The following is a 20,693-nucleotide window of genomic DNA, read 5'->3' as shown; positions in this document are numbered from 1 at the left end:
ATGGTAAGTAGCAGGATACTGCGAGAAAAGATTCCACCGCGGGGGAGATGGCTAGACGTTCAGAGCTGACGAAAAGCCAAAAAAGTTATAAAGCAGTTGTTAACAGCAAATATTGTCAAAATTTAATGGATTTTGTATATTCATTACGAATTGAGATAGCAACTGTTGCGTTTGCAAAGGGGATATTTTTCAAGTTATTTCTAAGAGAATGGTTTTAATGATGGAATGAAGTTGCCGCGTACATCTGAAATTATCGATAGAATTCATATTTAAAACGATTTATTCAGAAATACCGCTTGGAATAATTTTGGTATATTTGAAAGAGTAAAAATGGTACATGTGGTATTTTTTAAAAATGGAATGGCGGAATTATATATACTTTTCAGTATATAAATACTGTAAGTCCCAGCGAATGTGCTGGGAAAAATTGCCTACAACCGGAGTTTTTAACCAAAAACAACAACGGCACAACAAACGAAACAGTCTGGAAAAAATTAAATAAAATTTAATTAAATTTTACAATTAATTTCATAAAATCGTGGAAATGTGCGTCAGGGAAGCGGCAACGATTTTCTTCGCGGAACCCGAACTGGTGGTCGGCCTTGGCCGCAGGGTGCTGTTCGTAAACCCCGACGACCTGCAGATATTCAAGGAGATCGAGCTGCCGCCCGACCTTGGCCTGCGCGGCCAGGGCTCCCGGGAATCCTGTCCAGCCACATCCACTGGCCCTGGTCCGGGTGGCGAGGAGCAACAGCTTGTTGCTGCTGCTGCTGCTGCCGGCAAGCAGTCGGCGGAAAAGGCTTCCGGATCTGGAGTGGGATCGGGAAACGGAAACGTTGCGGTGCAGAACGTGGCCTACTCGCCAGATGGACAGCTGCTGGCCGTGACCACCAGTGGGGGGCAGAAGGCGCTCCTGCTCTATCGCACGCGGCCAGAGAACGCCCGCCTGCTCTCCGCCCGCCCTCTCGCCCGGGCGGCCAGTGCCCTGCGCTTCTGCAGCGACAGCAGCTCCGTCCTGGTCACGGACAAGACGGGCGATTGCTACCAGTACGACTGCGTCGAGGTGGAGGCCGTTCCGCGCCTGCTGCTCGGCCACCTGAGCGTGGTGTACGACATCCTTTGGTCGGAGGACCAGCAGCACATCATCACCTGCGACCGGGATGACAAGATACGCGTTACCAACTATCCAGCCACCTTCGACATTCACAGCTATTGCTTGGGCCACCGCGAGTTCGTCTCGGGGCTTGCCCTGCTCACTGACCGGCACATTGCCTCCGCCTCGGGGGACAAGACGTTGCGCGTGTGGAACTACATCCAGGGCAAGGAGCTGCTGCAGCACGAGCTGCCCGCCCCGGCTGTTCGTCTGCTGGTGCGGCAGCTGGAGCCGGAGAAGGTATACCAGGCGGCGGTGCTTTTTTACGATCACGTGGACGCCCTGGGACTGTACCGCTTGGAGCGCAGCCCCGCCGACGACACCTGGAGCGTCACGGCCACGCAGCTGGTGCGTGCCGAGGCTGGCTCCTGGAATATTAGCAACTTTACTTTAACCGCCGACAGGATCTACGTCACCGGCGCGGAGAACGAGCGATTGAGCCTGCGGGTCTACGACATCGCCACTGGCCAGCGGTCGACCAGCGGAGTGCCCGAGGGCTGGATAAAGATGGTGCTGGACGGGCTGGGCGCCACCGAGGAGGGCGGACCTCCCTTCATTCCCGAGGACCTGTCCGTTTGGTTTAAGAAGCGCTTCGACAACGTCAGCGACTATCTGGAGCGCAAGAAGCGGCGCATCGAGGAACAGCAGCAGCAGAAGTGCGGCTAGTCCCGAAAAGGAAACTCCAAAGTAAATCACATTGAACCCTAATGTTTACATAGCATTTAATTAGCATATGGAGCAGATGCAACGGACTATGTGTGACAGGCCTGTTGTTGGCATTATAATATATATCTGTATATGTGTGTAAAAGTGGTTAATGGTTATCTCTACGGGCGGTGGGTGGTGTTCTCTTTAGACGGGCTTGTAGTCCAGCTTGCTCTCCAACTTCTTGTTGTCCGACACCTTGCGCACCGCCTTCATGAAGTCCTCCTGGATGACGTACTCCCGCTCGGCACTGGGTTATAACAAGATTCTCGTTAGCTAATGAATTTGGGGAGGAAGCGCAGGAGCTTACCGGATGGCAAAGAGACCCGCCTCCGTGCAGACGTTACGAAGATCAGCGCCGTTGAAATTGTCCGACAGCTTTACAATGGCCTCGTAGTCGATCTCGCCGTGCTTGGCAATCTTCAGAGCGTGAATCTTGAGGATTTCCAACCTTTAATAGAGGAGGATTCATATTTATTATCAGTACTATAAAACCAATGAAGGAAACCCTCTATGGTCCACTCACCTGGCCTGCTCGTTGGGCAGTGGAATCTCGATCTTCCTGTCCAAGCGACCGGGACGCAGCAGGGCGGGATCCAGGGTGTCCGGCCGGTTGGTGGCCATGATCATCTTGACCTGGCCCAGCGAATCGAAGCCGTCCATCTGGTTGAGCAGCTCCATCAGCGTGCGCTGGATCTCGCGATCGGCGGAGGTGCCCTCGGAGAAGCGCCGACCGCCGATGGCGTCGATCTCGTCCATGAAAATGATGCAGGGCTGGTGATCGCGGGCATAGTTGAACATCTCGCGAATGAGGCGGGCACTCTCGCCGATATACTTGTCCACAATCGCCGAGGAGACGACCTTTAGGAAGTTGGCGTCCAGCTGCGAGGCCACGGCGCGGGCCAGGAGCGTTTTTCCGGTGCCAGGCGGTCCGTACAGTAGACAGCCCTTGGGCGGCGTGATGCCGACGCGCAGGAAGAGCTCCGGATTGAGGAGGGGTAACTCGATGACCTCGCGCAGCTCGCGGATCTGCTCGGTGAGGCCTCCGATGGCCGAGTAGGTGACATCGCCGGGGTCCTCGTGCGACATGTTGTACACCAGGGGGTCCACCTCGCGTGGCAAGTACCGCATGATGGTCAGCGTGGTCATGTCGAGGGCCACACGGGTGCCCGACTTCAGCTTCGCCTTGTCCAGCTGCCGGCGGCAACCGACCACATAGCGGGGTCCATTGGTGGCCTTCACAATGACTGTGGGGAGTGGGGACAAAGGATTAGAGAATGGACAATCACGCGGGAATCCAAAGGGGCTCACATTTATCCTCCGTCAGCTGCTTCAGCACCTCGCCCACGATCTGTCCCACGCTTTGCAGGGCCTTCAGGTCGTTCTCCGACTTGTCGTACGCCTTGGTGAGCTCCTTGATCTCCTCGCGCTCTGAAAATAGCCATTGTTAGTCGGATTTTTTGAGTAGGATTGGATTGGCCATAGGAGACTCACTTTCTTTTAGGCGTCCCTCGATCTCCTTGTGCTCCAGCAGCTTCTTCCTGTAGTCGGAGAAGGCTTTCACCCGCAGATTGTCGGGCAGCGGCGTGGCGGTCACAGTCATCTTTGTGGTGGATTAGATTTGTTCTTCACTCTCTTAAACAATATTCAGTTAAACGCCGAAAAGTGAGTTGCACTTTTTGTTAGAGGTGGACAAACATCGATGTTAGCAACGATGTTTTCAAAACATCGGTAACATCGATGTTTCTCCACCTCTACTCCTGAAATCGAAGAGGAAGAGAAGAGAACTATCGTCTGGCGTTATGATACATTTACTTTAAAAAATAAATGTATAAATAATAATTAAAAAATATTTTGTAAATCTGTAAGCTTTTTTTCTTGGTAAGGAGTGTGTCTTACCATAAAGATTCTTCCCCAAGATTTATAACAATTCGCAAAAAAAAAAAAATGATGTAACCCCTTACAAAAAATGCGAAAACTACGATGGAAAAATATAACAAAAATGTCGCATTTTTGGCAAAAATCTGAATTTTGTACTTTTCACAAAAATTGGAAAATTTTTCGGCTGCCATAATAAAAATATAAGTCAGAATGAGGAATGTCATACCTCGTTGAGCTCGTTACTTAATTTCCAATCTATTGGCATTCTTACCTAAAAATTTTTAATTTTTGCCGTTTTTCGCAAAAAAAGATTATGTAACCCCTTACAAAAAATGCGAAAATTGGCCAAAAAATAAATTTTCCTTAAAATGATGGGGATTGCTAGCATATTTAGCAAGCTGCTCAAAACAGTCGGTCTTTTTGCTGTGCGACTTGATTTGGCTAAACTACGATGGAAAAACCGAACAAAAATGTCGCATTTTTGACAAAAATCTGAATTTCGTATTTTTGACATAAATTTGAACCCTTTTTTCGCCATAAAAATTCGGTTTTTTGGCTGCCATAACAAAAATATAAGTCAGAATGAGGAATGTCATACCTCGTTGAGCTCGTTGCATAATTTCCAATCTATTGGCATTCTTACCTAAAATTTTTTAATTTTTGCCGTTTTTCGCAAAAAAAGATGATGTACCCTTACAAAAAATGCGAAAATTGGCCAAAAAATAAATTTTCCTTAAAATGATGGGGATTGCTAGCATATTTAGCAAGCTGCTCAAAACAGTCGGTCTTTTTGCTGTGCGACTTGATTTGGCTAAACTACGATGGAAAAACCGAACAAAAATGTCGCATTTTTGACAAAAATCTGAATTTCGTATTTTTGACATAAATTTGAACCCTTTTTTCGCCATAAAAATTCGGTTTTTTGGCTGCCTTAACAAAAATATAAGTCATAATGAGGAATGTCATACCTCGTTGAGCTCGTTGCATAATTTTCAATCTATTGGCATTCTTACCTAAAATTTTGTAATTTTTGCCGTTTTTCGCAAAAAAAGATGATGTAACCCCTTACGAAAAATGGGGAAATTGGCCAAAAATAAATTTTCCTTAGAGTGATGGGGATTGTTAGCATATTTAGCAAGCTGCTCAAAACTTAACTACGATTAAAAACGCGGAAAGACATTTTTTGACTAAAATATTAATCTCGTATGGAGAACACATGCCAAGCTTTATTACTCAATTCAAGATAAGTTTGTAAGTTCTCGCGCAAATATATTTCTAATCAGTAAAAATTAGTTATTTATTGACTTTAAAATAACATAAACCGAAAAAAGTGTATTTAAGATGCAAATTATTATTTTCAATCCCTTTAAATAAATAAACTTAAATATAACTAACAAGTACCCAAAATGTACCCAGGTACAATCCACTCGCAGCCAGTGTTGCCAGACAGCTCCAGGCCTGCGTTGCCAACGAACTGGACGCCAGCGTTGCCAACGAATTCAAAGCAACAACAAACGGCGCCAAAATAGCGTACGCAATTTAGAAAAGCGAAAACACGGCAATTCGCAGCAAATCACGGAGCAAATCGCACGCACACACGCCACCATGAGCATGAGCATGGACGAGTCCATCTGCGCGTACTTCGTGAACAACCTGAAGCCGGCTGGCGACGGCGGAGGGGCAGGGGCAGGGGCCATCCAGGAGGCGGACACTCTGGAGCAGTTTGAGGCGTCGCTGGAAATGCTGGGCCAGCAGCTGGCCGAGACCCAGATCCGGCAAATAAAGCCCAGCGAGGGCTATCCCCTGATAGCAGGCGGCAACCTGACCAAGAAGGATGTCTTTGTGCTGGCCCAATTCGAGGGCGACTTCTTCGACCAGTTGCAGCAGACGCGGGCCCTGATCCTGGGGCCACCCTGCCTGATTACCTGCCTGCGGCGCAACGAACCCATTCCCGAGGGCAGCAAGGCCATCTACACCACGGCCATGCGGGATCTGCAGGTCTCGGCCACAGGGATAACGCCCCAGAAGAAGGAAGAACTGAGCCGACTCATCCACTGGATGGGCGGCACCTACTTCCAGAGCTTCGGCCATCGCACCACCCACCTCATCTCGAACACCATCAAGTCCAGCAAGTACGAACAGGCCACGCTGAACGGGGTGCCCGTGATGCACGTCGACTGGGTGCAGTACGTCTGGGACCAGAGTCGACGCAGCCAGCGCGAGGGCATCAGTGCCACAGATCCCGATTTCGACAAGTACCGGCTGCCCATCTTCTTTGGGGCCAACATTACCTGCAGCGGCCTGGATGTGGCGCGCAAGGATCAGGTGATGCGGCTGGTCAACGAGAACGGGGGCATCTATCATCGCGCCTTCCGCTCCCAGGTGGTGGACATCGTCATTACCGAGCAGTCAAAGACGGACACTGATAAGTACAAGGCAGCCATACGCTACAAGAAGGATGTCCTGCTGCCGGAATGGATCTTCGATAGTTCCAATCGCGGTTATGCGCTGCCCACCAAGGATTACGAAGTACGAGCACGCAAGACGTCCTCCACGCCCACCAAAAGCAATCGTTCGGCTGCAGCTCCCGGTGCGGATCAGACTCAACTCTCGGATCTCTCACGGATCAGCTTTGTGTCCAACTCACGGCGCATGTGCAGCGATCTGACCACCGTCAACGAATCCGTCAGCAGTGTGGGCAGCAGCTCGCCCGCCAAGGATCTGCTCAAGCAAGCCACCACCACAAGCAGTGGCAGGAACTATCAGCAGGTGCTGGCCGAGATTTGTCCGCGGCAGGCGAAGAAGGCGGGAGCCTTTCTGGACGGCTGCTGTGTGTACTTGAGTGGCTTCCGCTCGGAGGAGCGGGAAAAGCTCAACAGAGTGCTGAATACGGGTGGAGCCACCCGTTACGATGAGGCCAACGAGGGCATCTCTCACATCATTGTTGGCCAACTGGATGACGCCGAGTATCGGCAGTGGCAGCGCGATGGTCTCATGGGTTCAGTTCATGTGGTGCGCCTGGACTGGCTGCTGGAAAGCATTCGAGCTGGTCGCCTGGTCAGTGAGCTAGTGCATCGTGTGTCGCTGCCACAGAATCGTGAGCCCGACGTGGCCTCGCCAGCCAGCAAGCGAACCCTGCGCTCCATGAACCACAGCTTCAAGCAGCCGACGTTGCCCATCAAAAAGAAGCTCTTCGATCAGGATCCAGATCCTGTACAGCAGCCGGAACAGGAGGAGCCGGATCACACGTTGCTGGATCAGTACTCACAGGATCAAGGGGCAGTGGCGCAGCTGCCGCCGGCGGACGTCAGTCTCCTCCAGCCAGCGGCCAGTTCCACGCAAATGGAGATACGCCTGCGGAACTCGATGGCGGCCCATCCCAATCCAGCCGCCGCTGCTGCTCTGCCATTGCCCGATCTCAGTGCCAGCACACTGTCCATTGATTTCGATAAGCTGGACTACTTTTCGGGCCACTCCGTCTATGTGCACAAGGAGTGCTTCAATGCAGAGTTCTTCAACCAAATGCTGACCGAATGTGAGACTGCCCAGGGTCTGTTGGTGCCCTCGAACTTTAAGGATGAGGTTGACTTCGCCATCGTCAGCTTTGAGGTGGCCTTCGACGTCAAGGAGCTGCCCGTCAAGGCCCGAGAGGTGGTCACCGAGCTGTATCTAGAGAGTTGCATGAAGAAGAATCAGCTGCTGCCACTGGAATACTACCACAAGCCCATCCCAGCCACTGCACTGCGTCAGCCGCTTAAGGGAATGACCATTGTGGTCTCGATCTATGCAGGATTGGAGCGGGATTTCATTAATGCAGCAGCAGAGCTTCTGGGCGCATCCGTTAATAAGACTTTCATCAAGAAGGAGAAACCCCTGCTGGTGTGTCCCAATGCCGAGGGCTCCAAGTACGAGGGAGCCATTAAATGGAACTATCCCGTGGTCACATCCGACTGGCTCGTGCAGTGCGCCCGGACGGGCCAAAAGCTGCCCTATGTGGGCCACTTGGTGGGCAAGAGTCCGGAGGATTTCCCCATATCTCCGCGTTTGCGGGAAAGCAATACCCGAACGCCGAGGCGACAGACGGAGAGTACACTGGTGGCTCCACCAGATGTCACCATGGAGGAGGAAGAAAATCAACCGGCGGCGGCTGTCACACCTGTTGCCGCTGCCAATCCCCAGGCAGCAGCTCCAGATCTAACGCCTTTGCGCAACAGAAGGGTCTCCGAGCTGGCCGGAATTCCGGGGGGCAGCGCTCGTCATCGCAGCAGCAGCTCCACATCGTCTCCCGATTCCCCTTGCACGCCACTCAGCCAGGTGGGTGCCCAGAAGTACAACCTGGACTTCCTGGAGCAGTTCGTCCAGCGCCTGGACACGGATGAGGGCAAGGATTGTGTGCGCGAGATCATCCGTGAGATGCAGGAGAACCAAACGCCGGAACTGGAGCGTATTCGTCGGCAGGCCTGCACGCCCATCAGTCGCAAGCATCCACGGCCAGCACCGGGGATTCCAGATTTCTGTCTCACTCCAGAGTTCCAGCAGCGAATGGCGGATGATTTCGAGCGGCGCTGGCGCCTGCCAACACAAAAAATCAAACCGGACACACCGCTGGCCGTGATCAGGCAGCGGGTGATGCGCATCACATGCGAAACCCTGGGCATCGAATACGAGGATGCTCAAAAGCAAGAGGAGCAGGAGCAGCGGGAACCACCAAGTACGCAGAAGAAGAAGCCGCCAATTAGAACTCAGGCCACCAAGCTGAACTTTGATAGATCCCCGAAAACACCCAAGCTATCGGTGGGTGGCAAGAAGACGCCTCTCAGGGTGTCCATGGGCTCACCCCGAGCCGGAAGCCAATCCCCTTTTGTGCCCAACACACAGAGTCCAACAGAAGCAACAACATCTGCTCCACGACGATCAGATGGCCCGACTATGAGCGAAGAAGCCCAGAGCACCATTAACTTCGACAAGATTAGCTTCGAGGAGTCCGCTGCTCCCGTAATCGCGCCAGATGTCAAGCAGATCACGGACTACCTGAAGAACTGCGAGTCGCGGCGGAACAGCCTGAAGCGCAGCCACGACAGCGACATGGAGTGCCCCGAGAGCGAGGTGCAGTACGTGCAGCCCTTTGAGTCCGAGGGCTTCGCCCTGGGCACCGAGGACATGGTGGATTGGCGCGACCCAGCCGAGTTTAATGCGGCCAAGCGGCGATCTTCTGGCGGATCACCCAAGATGCAGTATAGGGGCACGCCCTGCTTCAGCATTTCGTGCGGCGATGATGGTGAGAAGCGAGCGGAGATGATCGAACGAATCACCCAGCTGGGCGGCAAGTTGTGCGAGAATCTGGTGAACTACGATGATGCCTGCACCCATTTGCTGTGCGAGCGTCCGAATCGCGGCGAGAAGATGCTGGCCTGCATTGCGTCGGGCAAATGGATCGTCAACATGCAGTACATCGAGCAGTGTCACACGCGAGGTTACTTCCTGGACGAGACCCTCTACGAATGGGGCAATCCGAAGGCCATCAATATGCCCACCCTGGCGCCGGAGGAGGAGCCCATTGCGGCCGCCGTTCATCGTTGGCGCACGGAGTTGGCTGCTTCTGGCGGTGGAGCCTTCTCCGATCACCGGGTGATCCTCAGCATGCACGAGCGCAGCGGGGCGCCCATCAGGAATGTGCTGCGTGCCGGTGGAGCCACCATCCTGGAGCCAACTTCCCCATTTTCCGCCGATCCGGTGGCCTCCACTGCCACCCATTGCTTTGTGGACATGAAGAAGGCACCGCTGTCGCCCCGGGACATGGCCTATCTCCACCAGTGCGGTGTGCAAGTGCTCAGCCAGATTGCCATCAACACCTATTTGATGAACGGCAGGGATGCCGATCTGGGGAAATACGAGCTGAACTGAGTGGGGGGATACCGATTTGAAATCATCATAGTTTTTGTTCCTGTTCAAAATTGATATTTTCTAGTTTCTAAATGGTTTCAATATAATTAGTCAAAGGTCATCAACTTGTATAATTATCATGAATTTTTTTGTTTGCACTGGAAATCAATGTGTTCCTTTGGGCTCGATTCCAAATTGAATAATTTTCCAAACATTATTTATAATTTACCAATGTACTAAATGAAATGAAAAGCGTTAATGGACTGCAAAACAGTCGAACTGATAATGCTACTGAAATATAAGCAACTCTTTCTTTTCTAAAATGTGTTATTTTTAAAAAATAATCTATCTTACAAAAAAAATTTCTATTTACACATTTTCTTTTTTCCCAGGAGATATTTAATTAATTTGTAATATTATTTCACTCTAATTTTTTATTAAATAAATCAAATTATAAATTGAAAACATACAAAATATGTATTTTCCTTTTGAATTAAGGTTACCAAATATTAAATAAAATTATTCAATTCGAAATTGAACCTATTATCAATTTGCATACTTTCAATTTATTCCAATCCCAAATTCAACAACAAATGAATTTCCAACTTTTCATTTATTTAACGTTTATATACTTGTATGTGGGTGTTTGTGGGTGTTTGTATATAATATAGCATGTATGTATGTATAATTTCACTTAGCTTCTGTTCCGTTCTGTCTCAGTTTTAGTTAGTAATTATGGTATAGCAGTACTTTATATTTGATTCATATGGTTCACATGTATACATATATAATTTGTTTATGTTTTTTACAATCCATGCAGTTTCTATTCTGTGTGGGATTCTTTATAAAATTCCATATTATATAACTATAGGTATATAATTGTCTGTGTTTTTGTGGGTGTGTTTTTAGTGGAATCGCATGCTCTAGGCTACAAATTCATCAAAAATAGATAGTACACAAGAATCGATCTGCATCGATTTATGATTTATAGTTTTATATAGTGATTTTCCAGCCATCTTTTTTCCGTTTGATACTTGTTTCTTTTTTTAAGCCGCAATTGGCAGACTGGCGGCATTTTACAATTTAAAATTACAGTTCTATATTTTAATAATTATGTATATATACGGTTTATGTGGATTTAGTTTTCTTTTTAGCATTTAAATTTGTTCAATGTTGGTTTTGTTTTTATATCGCAGCGATAATTTGTTTAGTTTTTTGTTAGGAGGCAATTGTTTCAACTCAATGAAGATGGAAAGTCTGAAGCTCCTTTCTCAAATTTGTTTTTAAAATAAACGCCTAATAAATCGACACAAAAAAAACAAGGTTTTCACAATCGTATTAATGATAATTATAATAGTGGAACTTGGAGCTTAGCAATTAAAAAATCTCTTTGCTGGGCGTTGAGATTCCCAGTGGCTGTTCGTATTCGCTGGCCGAAACGGTTGCGGATGCGGATACGGATGCTGATGCAGATTCGGAAGCCTTCTTCTCCTTGCGCTGCGACTTCTCCTTTTTATGCTTCTTCTTGTGCGCCTTGGACGCCACCTGCTCCTCCGGCTCCACCTCCACATTGCTGATGCCGGCGGCAGCGGTTGTCGATTCTTCGTGCCCCACTTCCCGCGACTTCTCCTTGTTCTTCTTCTTTTTGTGATGCTTGGCGGCAGCATCTGGAAGGAGGCTTGAAGTATTGTTGTTGTCGTTGCTGTTGCTGGGGGCGGAAGTGTGGCTGGGACTTGGAGTGGGCGTGTCGGCATCGATGAGATCAATCACCGGCTGGGCAGCGCGCTCTTTGCGTTCCCGCTTGCTCTCCCGGTGTACCCGCTTCGCCTTCCTGTCCTTGTCCTTGTCCTTATCCTTGTCTTTTTTCCGATCCTTCTTGGAGGTGCTACTGCTGCCGTCGGCCAACTGCGCTGGCACATTGAGATTCTCTTTACCCGCCGCAGACTTCTTGGACGAGGACCTCACCGCGGGCGCCTCAAAGTCCGTTCTGTGCAAAGGTTTAGGGAAAAATTTAAGCTCATGGTCTAGATAGATTATTCATTCCATCACTTACATGTCCAGTTCAATGTCCAGGGCTCGATGCGGATCATTTGGATCGTATTTGCCGTCCTTGTCCTCGCTGTCCGACATGGAAACACCCTCGGGCATGTCCAGCGTGGTGTTCACAATGTGCAAGGGCTTCGGCTCTGAAAAAAAGGAGACAAGTTTGATGAGATTCCCAAGGAGGTGTTAACCCGAACTTACCTCCCTCCGATTCGGAGCTGCTGTTGTATGCCACTTTGTTCTTAGCCTTTTTGCTCTTCTTGCCCTTTTTATGCTTTTTCTTGCCATCCTTGCCGCCCTGTGAAGCCGCCTGTTGCTCCTGCAGGTACTTATCCGATCGCTTGACAACTGCAGAAAGGGATATTTAAGTAAAATACACAGATGGTTTGAAAACCTATGCGGTTAACTCACTGCCCACGCGCAGAGCGGCCACGCCCTCCATGTCCAGCGGCAGCTCCGTGATGGGTATGTCGTCGATATTGTCATACTGATCGGCATTCGCCGAGCCACCACTCGCCGTCGGCGTGGACTTGAGGTAGTGAGGATTGTTTGACTGCTCGATGAGCCGTGCCATCCGCTGCCGTTCCAGTTGTTCGGGCGTCAGCTCCAGACTCTGGCGCCGCTTGCCCCCGCCACCTCCTCCACCACTGCCACCGCCACCATCAACGCCCGTGCCGCCTTGCGAGGCGCTAACAAAGAGCTCATCCTTGTCATGCTCCGAGGAGGAACTGCTCGCCGCATCCTCCGGTGGCGGTGCGTTGATCCACTCGTCCAAATCGAGGCCATCCGGCAGGGGCACCTTCCGTTGCGCCTTGGGCGCCACCGGTATCAGCTCGCCAGCGAATAGCAGTGTCATCTCCTGAACAATCTCAATGGCCAGTGGCGGAATGCAGCCCTCCGTCGTCGCAGTATCCATTGCCAGGGCATCGTCCGTCGTGGTCAGTTGGTTACGCAGCATCTCGATCAGCATGCAAGCGGAATTGGCCCTCTCTTGCACCTCAATGTCGTTGGAACCAATGAAGTGTTGCAGCTTATCCAGCACATGATCGCAGAGCTACAGAGGTCAGCACGAGAACGATGAGTAAAAGGTTTTATTGAAAATGATCTGTGGACAGCACTTACTCTTACTAATCCCGGCAGATCCTGAACCTCCAAACACGTGGTGGCCAGGCGGGCAAACAGCTTGATCACGTTCTGCACATAGACACCCTGGATGTGACCGGGCAGTTGCCTTGGACGGAGCAGGATGTTGAGCGTCTTCTCCGCATCCTCCAGCTCGCCGGCAAACTCGCCAACGATCCAGGCGGCGGCGTAGAGCACCTCGTACATGGAGTTACTTTGCGCCGATACGGTGAACGTGTCCAGCAGGTTGGTCATCTCATTGACGGCGAATTGCCGCACCACGGGCACGCGGATGGCCACGTCAAGCAGTTGCTCTGCAATCAGGCGACCGTGTCGCGAGCCCGCCTCCAGCTGGATAAGCTCCACGAGCACGGTGAGATACCACTCAAAGTTGGTCACATACAGGTAGGAACTCTGGGCGCATATCTCGATCACCTTGTAGAGCAATTCGTCCCGATAGGCGGATCCCTCCGCACGCTCCATGTGACCCAGCAGACGCTTAACGATCTCCATGAGGTTCTTCTTCGAGACCATGCCGTAGAGCAGGTCCAGGGCGCGCAGGCGAATTGATTCGTCCTTGTCGTCCAGGCAGGCGAGGATGAGGTCCTTGTGCGCCTGCACGCTCTTCGGGTGCGTCTTCAGGATCTTCGACATGGCCAACAGTCCAAGATATTTCACTGGAAAAGGGGAAAGTAATGATTAATATACTTATTTTGCAGCCAAACAGTGCCTCAAACAAAATCCCAAAAATACATCAAATTTAACCGCGAATTCTTTAGATTTTGGTATATTTTATTCGTATGTATATAGATTTTACTTTTGATTTTTAAGTAACAGACATACTGGAAAACAACTTTCATAGTCAAAATGTAAAAACGCGAATTCTTGAGTTCTATAAAAAATCATCCCAATTGTTTTGCAATTAAAAATAATTTAATAAATTTATTTTAATATTTAGATTGCATATTTCAGTTGAGGAACTTTTCAGACATACTAGAGAACACCATTTATAGGGAATACACCTAAACGCGAATTCTTGAGTCCAATAAAAAATTCACCAAACTGTTAATCAATTTATGTCTATGTTCCTATTCTACATTTTAACGAACTGAGGAACGAAAATACTCACGGTTCTGGTCCGAATCCTCGATGAGGATGCGCAGCTTCTGCACGCAGAGCTGGATGGAGGCACTGTGGTTGGGCATGCCGCTGCTGATGCTGATGAGCACCGCGATCACCGTGTTGATGCACTCGTACAGGAGACTCATCGCCGAGGTGCTGTTGGTGAGTTGGGTTTGGTTTTTGGTTCGTTTTTGATTCGGTTTTTTGTTGGTGGTTTGGTTGGTTGGTTTTTTTTTTTTGTGGTTTGTATTAGTTTGAGAAAAAAGGAACTTGTATTAAGAGTAAGCAGCGGTAAAGCGACAAACATTGCACTACAACAATAGCAAATAGCAATGGCAACAACAACAACACCAACAGCAGCAATATCGATAGCAGTTTAGTGGTAGCGATAACAACTAGCGATTATAGCGATAGACAATAGATTAACACAAAATTGCGAAGCAAACGCATTAAAGGCAACCAAAAAAGAAAAACCAACAACAGCAACAACAACAACTGCAACGGCTCGATTTTTTTGTTCAGCTTTTTTTTCGAATTTACTGGTTATTCGGTATTGTTCTCAATGAGTGTGCTCGATAAGCAAAATATCGATAAGCAAACGTTAAAACTGAAATGGATGGTACTAAGACAGTACTAAGTTGAGAGAGAGCGAGATAGGTAACGGACATAAGAAGCTAGAATATTTATACAATTAAATAATAAAAACTTATATATGATTAATATTAAGTCGCACAATCATCGAGCAGCTTCAATTATTAATCGATCAATATTAATCGGCCTTTGATCGGTCTCATTTTTATTTCGATTCTTTGCCTTCGCCTTGCTTTGTTGCAATCGTGTTCCACACACTTTCGGGGAAACTTATTTTAGTTCACTTAATTTCTCTTTGTTTTTTTTTTTTTGCAATGATAGAACACTTGCCTATGAATTAGATTTGTGAGTGGTTCTATTAATTTCTTTCCTAGCCGGGGTTCTAAGGGGGTTAAAGCGCCAAACTGCAAATGCAAAGAGAAAAAGAAACAAGCAAAAAATTATAATTTACATACAATCGAAATCATCAACGTCCTTATCCACAACTAAAACTAAAGCTAATACCGAAAACTAAACTTAAAATAAAATGTTAGAATAAATCAAAACACTATGGAACATTTATCTTCCTATTAAACTGGCTGTGAGTTTGGTTTAATCGTTCTTCGTTTTTGACTCTTGGTGTGGTCTTTTTCCTTCCGGATCGGATCTCATGGTGATATGTCTATATATTTGGAGTATCTGAGGGTCTTGGGTGTTTGCTTTCTTTTTTTTGTTTGTTTGGTATACATTTTATGGTTTAAAGTTTACTTTTGTTTTATTAAATCAAGCGAACTAAGCAGTTTTCAACACAAAAAAGCCAAAGGAGTACGACGTGGTGGATTGAGGTGGTGAAGGTGAATGGACAAAAGCTTGTTGATTAAGATTGGTTTCGATATGTTCGATAGTATTACGAAATTACTAATCATTTTTTAAAGAAATTAGTTATTTAAAAAAAGATATAACAATCCTGAAGACTGATCATGGTTAACTTTCACGGTAAAAATTTAAAAACGCGAATTCTTGAGTCCAATAAAAAAGCAACCAAACGGTTCTTGAGTTAACAAATAAATTAATCAATTTATTTTAAAATTTAGACTGTGTATTTTGGGCTAGTGATTAGTTGGGGGACTCTCCGGACGTACTGAAAAACAACTTTCATGATTTAAATGTAAAAACGCGAATTCTTGAGTCTAATAAAAAATCAACCAATCTTATTTTCTATAAGCTTTATGCATTCGATAGGATATGGAACATCATGTGCATCAACATGTGTGTAAAAAAGTAGTGTGTCATTGAAATTGCAAAGTCAATTTGTTTGGGTAATTTCAATACAATTATAATATTCAATTACGACGCTCATGTGTTTTAGAGGTGTGGTGGTTGGTAATATGATGTAGATCCTGGCAAAACTCTAAAAGGTAGTTCCAAAATAATCTACCTCTTACAGCTTGGCCTTGAATAAATCAAATGAAACTTGAAAATAAACACTAAAGTATACAATATCTGTGTGTTTTGCTTCCATTTAAACAATTAGGATACCAAAACATATAGTCCAACGAAACGATAAGGGTTGTTCAATAACTAAAACATAAATAGTAAAATGCTTTAGAGTAAAATCAAAGCGCGTGCTGGTTTTTAAATAAGTTTCTGGATTGGATTTTTTCGTTTGACTGATTAAAGAAAAGCGCGCCGATAAAAACCTGGAAATAATTTCAATTAGGGGCTGAGTCAATTTGCGTCCCAGCGCCGGTTCAATTGTCGTGAGGCTCGCGAACTAAAATTCATTCGATTTTTATTTGGCATTTCATTCGGTTTTCATTAGTATTAGATTTTTTTTTTGGAGTGGTTTGTTTGTTTTTTTTTTTGGAGCGGGAGCAGAGGGAGGAGAGGGGGAGGAGTAGTTGTAGTGTTAATTAACTTTTTGTTAGACAAAAATTCATTGTCATAGATAAAAGAAAGTATACGTATGTTTATAATACATATACGGCAAAACGAAATATCGATGTTTGTCCGAAGGAACAAACGAAAACGAAAAGATACATACTTAAAAACAGGAACTTAAGAGTAACGTAATCATTGTGAATCTTGGGTGGCCAGTGAGGTGGATCAGCACTCACCAGCTTGATGATCTTGATCAGCATCCAGTTGTTGGTCGATGTGGTCATTAGTTTGAAGAAGATGGGCGCTAGGGGCAGGTAGTTTTTTGGATTCTTACGCGCTAATTCGCAAATAACGTTCACGGCAGCTGATTGAACACCTAAAAATAGAGAAAATCCATTTAAAAATGCACAAAATAAAATTCCATTCATCTATCTATCATCTATATTTTATGGTTAAACCTGGATCTGGATCCTCCAGTTTCTCCTTGAGTTTGGGAAATGCAGGTCTCAATGCTTCGGGATAGCGTAGAAATACTTTATACATCATAAGGACGGCTTTCATGCGCAGATACGGCTTTGTGGAGCTCATCTGGGGGATGGGAGACTATAGCAAACTAAATTAAAATGCTAAGATTCCTGCAATACCAGTGTCATAATATCATTGGCCAAATCGCGGGACAGATCGGGTGATATGAAGCAGCTAAGTCCACTCAGCGCCACACCGGCATCGTATTGGTTCTGTGAGTTGAGATCCTTGCGTATCATATTGGTGGTCAGCATGAGGAGCTTTATAAGAAGAGATAAATATTTAGTGAATATTGTATCTTTACATATTTTATAGGTGATAATTAATACCTCACTATCCGGATGGAAACATTGACTGGCCGCCAGGTAACCAATTCGCTTGCAGGTGAATCTGGATGAGCTCATCACCTCGATGATGTTGAAGCCCGCCCAGGAGATGTCGTAGCCCAGCATTTGTATCTGTCGAAATGGAAATCGAATCAATAAATATTAACATTTTGTGCTGATTTTGTGCAAACGAATTGAAGTGCCAAGTGGCAGAGGGCCCCTCTCAAATGTGTGTCTGTGTGCCCCTATTAAATATGTGTGCAGGATAGGCCCAAGGACTCGTTAGCATTGAAATCTCTTTAGCTGCAGCTCGTTTCCCCACCTTACGCCCGAGGGCAAAAAATTGCCTTAGCCCGCCCTTTAAATACATTAGTATACCATGAAAAATATATATATATATATAAAACACTTCCCAAAATTGGAAAATTCAAAGCAGAACCCAAAATAGTTAACCTACAGCATTCAAAATTTACCACATATACCTAACATCGTGTAGGTTTAAGCCAAAAACTGATTTTATCCCAAGTAACCCCAAGTGGTTGCCACATAAGCAACAAATATCTGAACCTAATATATTTTTGTATTAAAAAAAAACAATTTTCCCACCTGCTGTGCTATTATTTTCATCACAACTGTGACAACTAACTATATGTTGTTGATGGCATCTTTCGGATCGCTTGTTAGCTGGCCACCGTGGGGCGTGGGGTTTTGTTGTTGCTCCCCTTGTTTCCGCCGATTCAGTTGTTATTTCTACGGCTGTTGCTGTTTTTGTCCTTATTGTCACACTTGCCTACAAGGACCCCCGTACCCCAGGCAATTTGCATCAAGTGCAGCCAGGCACTTCGCCGACTTTGAATGGCTGCCACCAGATTCCGGGGCATGCACGCTGCAGCTGCATTTCTTAATCTAACGCTAAGCCGTCTTCTTCAAGGGAATTTGAATGTGAATCCTCTTTAGGTTGGCTAAAGGTTGTTTTAGCTTATTTCAGGGTGTGAAAGGAATTCTGACATTCGAAAGATTCTTCAATTTAAGAATATTATTATTGATCAAAAGAGATATTATGATGTTATTATTTTTTATAGTAAATTAAACTCAACTCAATTAACAAATTCTCTAAATTATTCCCACACGCTTTTCTATTTTTATAAAATTGAATGGCAGAAATATGATAAGTACCTAATTACAATGTATTGAAATCAGGGATTATGATGTTCTTGACTCGTTTACTTTTTAATTATATTTAAAAACATATTTTTCAAAATATTTATATTATTATTTATATATCGATTATTTTAAAATAAAATTTGAAAATATTTTCTTCCTTTGATAACTTGAGTGATATCTCAAGGATTGCAATCTATCAAAATATTGCTATCTATCAAATGAGAAATAATGAAATTCTTGAGTTCCAACTTTTTAATAAATGATTCAATTTATGATTCTACATACATATTTTCCAAAATATTCCTGAAGAAATTTCGATTATTATAAAGGTTGAAAATCTTTCCTTCCTCTTAACATCTTGAGTGATATCTCAAGGCCTCCAAGTCGGAATCTAGAATAATGGATACACTTACGTAGGTCAACTTGGCCACCGCATTGCACTTGACACTGATATTGTCCTGTCGCAGCTCCTGTTTGATCTCCTCGATGCACGTCGATATGTATTTGGCCTGCGGAGAAAGTTGATTTCAATCAAATTGTTTACATAGAGTGGTCCGCCAAGTGGAATTGCGAAATGTGCAATGGCAGCACATCATAGAACAACAAACATATCTGAGAATCGTCGAGGGGCTATCAGTTTTATACCCCCCACATACACACAGCCACAGAAGCGAAACAAAGTAAATACAAATTCCAAGACATACGATTGCAAACAAAATAATAGTGATGTTGATATTGAAAAAGTTATTTTCTAAGTAAACTTAATTTATCAGAGCATAGGACCCTCTATTCTTGTTCTTCTTCTTGTTTTTTCTCCATGAAAAGCTGATAAATTTCATAGAAACCTCGACGAGTAGCTTATATTAATGATGTAGGGTTCCCTCCCACAGTTGATATTTTCCCCATTTCGCATTCAATAGGATGGATGACCGCATAAAAGGTCTGCTATTAATTTAAATACAGCTGTAAATCAGCGTTAAGAAGCGGACACAGAGAAAAATAATGTTCAGATCCTAAAAATACAATGGTCATGATGTATTAAATACATTGGTTATAACATATTTAATAAAATTTCATCAAATGATGTTCAGTTCCTAAAATTACAATGGTCATGATGTATTAAATGCATTGTTCTAACATATTTAATAAAATTTCTTCACTTTGTGGTTCTAAACCTAAAATTTCCTCATCTTAATATAACAATTTAACATTTTTAAATTGTTTTTAATTAAGTAATCATGTTTATAATCATAAGTAAAATATTATTTTCCAAATTTATAAAATGTATTAAAAAATTGTTTTTTAAACCGAAATATTATTCCGATTGAACTAATATAGTATGGGGTTTGCTGGTACTTGCTTTAATGTGGCATGTTAAACCCTGAAAATTTCTCTCAGTGTGCCGAACAGAGAGGCAGTACCGTTAGGCGATCCTGCAGAACATACTGATAAGGACCAAAAAGAGACAGTCAATTGGGGAATTTACATGGGTAAATATTTGATAGAAGCACTTGCTAATTAAGTGAGTGCGTGGGGAAAACTCCGCGTTGGGTTTTGCGTGGCTCTTTTCCAGCTTTTCCTGCTCTTCCTTTTTGCATTGTTGGCAGATGCCGACGCACACACACCCACACACCCACTGCCACTTTCACCCACACACACACACACACACACACATGCACACGCTCACCAAACTCTAATAAGATTCCCTTAATGCAAACGAAATTTGTCAGCCAATTAGCGAGTTCTAATTGGACGCACAGCTGGGGCGCAGGGGGCGTGGCTGTTGTGGGCGGCAGCTTTTTGGGGGGGAGAGGGGGGTGGGGGCGTTTGTGTGGGCCAGCTCGTCCAGCATACGCTTACCTCATTATCCTTGTTGTTCCTAATGCCGCGCACCAAATCGGTGAGGTTTTTATCAAACATACGCTCGAAAAAGTTACCCTTCACTTTCTTCAGTGCCATGTTTGCCGTGGGGTTTTTCACTACTCTCCGTTTCGCTGCTACGCTTTGCAATCGGTATCTCACTCGAGGAATTTGACTATTTTGGCGAGGCGATTTCAGCACAGCACCGGCGTCAGCAGAAAGCACTCACTTCCGTCTTTTTCCGATTTGTTTTCGTTTTTTTAATTTAACACCAGCACACTAGAGGTGGAACAAAAAGTGCCCATTAATCGATGCTATCGATGTTTGCCCAAAATCGATATTTTCCCATGTGAATGTGGTGGGTGTACTCGCTAAACCCGATACACGGACTATCGATTGCTCTCGATAGTCGGAAATTTGAAATAGAGCGAGAGGGGAATAGACTAATTTATAATAAA

General features: G+C 45.6%; 4 protein-coding genes across 4 annotated transcripts; 2 read left to right on the top strand and 2 right to left on the bottom strand.

Annotated features, from left to right (window-relative positions):
- The first annotated feature begins 410 nt into the window (after nucleotides 1-410).
- On the top strand, nucleotides 411-1,963 carry LOC119557270 (tRNA (guanine-N(7)-)-methyltransferase non-catalytic subunit wuho). Its single transcript, XM_037869957.1, has one exon. It carries the CDS (start codon nucleotides 545-547, stop codon nucleotides 1,817-1,819), a length of 1,275 nt encoding a protein of 424 aa, XP_037725885.1. The 5' UTR covers nucleotides 411-544; the 3' UTR covers nucleotides 1,820-1,963.
- LOC119557271 (26S proteasome regulatory subunit 10B) lies at nucleotides 1,859-3,555 on the bottom strand. The gene is made up of 5 exons (XM_037869958.1): nucleotides 3,353-3,555; nucleotides 3,170-3,289; nucleotides 2,385-3,105; nucleotides 2,169-2,309; nucleotides 1,859-2,108 (listed from the first exon to the last, which is right to left on the bottom strand). The coding sequence occupies exons 1-5, from the start codon at nucleotides 3,459-3,461 to the stop codon at nucleotides 2,006-2,008; spliced, it is 1,194 nt and encodes a 397-aa protein (XP_037725886.1). The 5' UTR covers nucleotides 3,462-3,555; the 3' UTR covers nucleotides 1,859-2,005.
- Nucleotides 3,556-5,237: 1,682 nt separating this feature from the next.
- On the top strand, nucleotides 5,238-10,011 carry LOC119557197 (DNA topoisomerase 2-binding protein 1). Its single transcript, XM_037869850.1, has one exon. It carries the CDS (start codon nucleotides 5,345-5,347, stop codon nucleotides 9,641-9,643), a length of 4,299 nt encoding a protein of 1,432 aa, XP_037725778.1. The 5' UTR covers nucleotides 5,238-5,344; the 3' UTR covers nucleotides 9,644-10,011.
- Nucleotides 10,012-10,216: 205 nt separating this feature from the next.
- Nucleotides 10,217-20,527, bottom strand: LOC119556474 (AP-3 complex subunit delta). The gene is made up of 13 exons (XM_037868724.1): nucleotides 20,236-20,527; nucleotides 18,789-18,884; nucleotides 17,215-17,343; nucleotides 17,005-17,145; nucleotides 16,819-16,948; nucleotides 16,597-16,736; nucleotides 14,831-14,904; nucleotides 13,917-14,065; nucleotides 12,788-13,464; nucleotides 12,077-12,719; nucleotides 11,867-12,013; nucleotides 11,676-11,808; nucleotides 10,217-11,609 (listed from the first exon to the last, which is right to left on the bottom strand). The coding sequence occupies exons 1-13, from the start codon at nucleotides 20,332-20,334 to the stop codon at nucleotides 11,000-11,002; spliced, it is 3,168 nt and encodes a 1,055-aa protein (XP_037724652.1). The 5' UTR covers nucleotides 20,335-20,527; the 3' UTR covers nucleotides 10,217-10,999.
- Between the last annotated feature and the right edge of the window lie 166 nt (nucleotides 20,528-20,693).

This window comes from Drosophila subpulchrella, chromosome X, assembly GCF_014743375.2.
Source record: "Drosophila subpulchrella strain 33 F10 #4 breed RU33 chromosome X, RU_Dsub_v1.1 Primary Assembly, whole genome shotgun sequence".
Lineage (NCBI taxonomy): Eukaryota > Metazoa > Arthropoda > Insecta > Diptera > Drosophilidae > Drosophila > Drosophila subpulchrella.
Note: the sequence above shows the minus strand (reverse complement) of the source record. Positions and strands in the feature narration are given on the sequence as shown.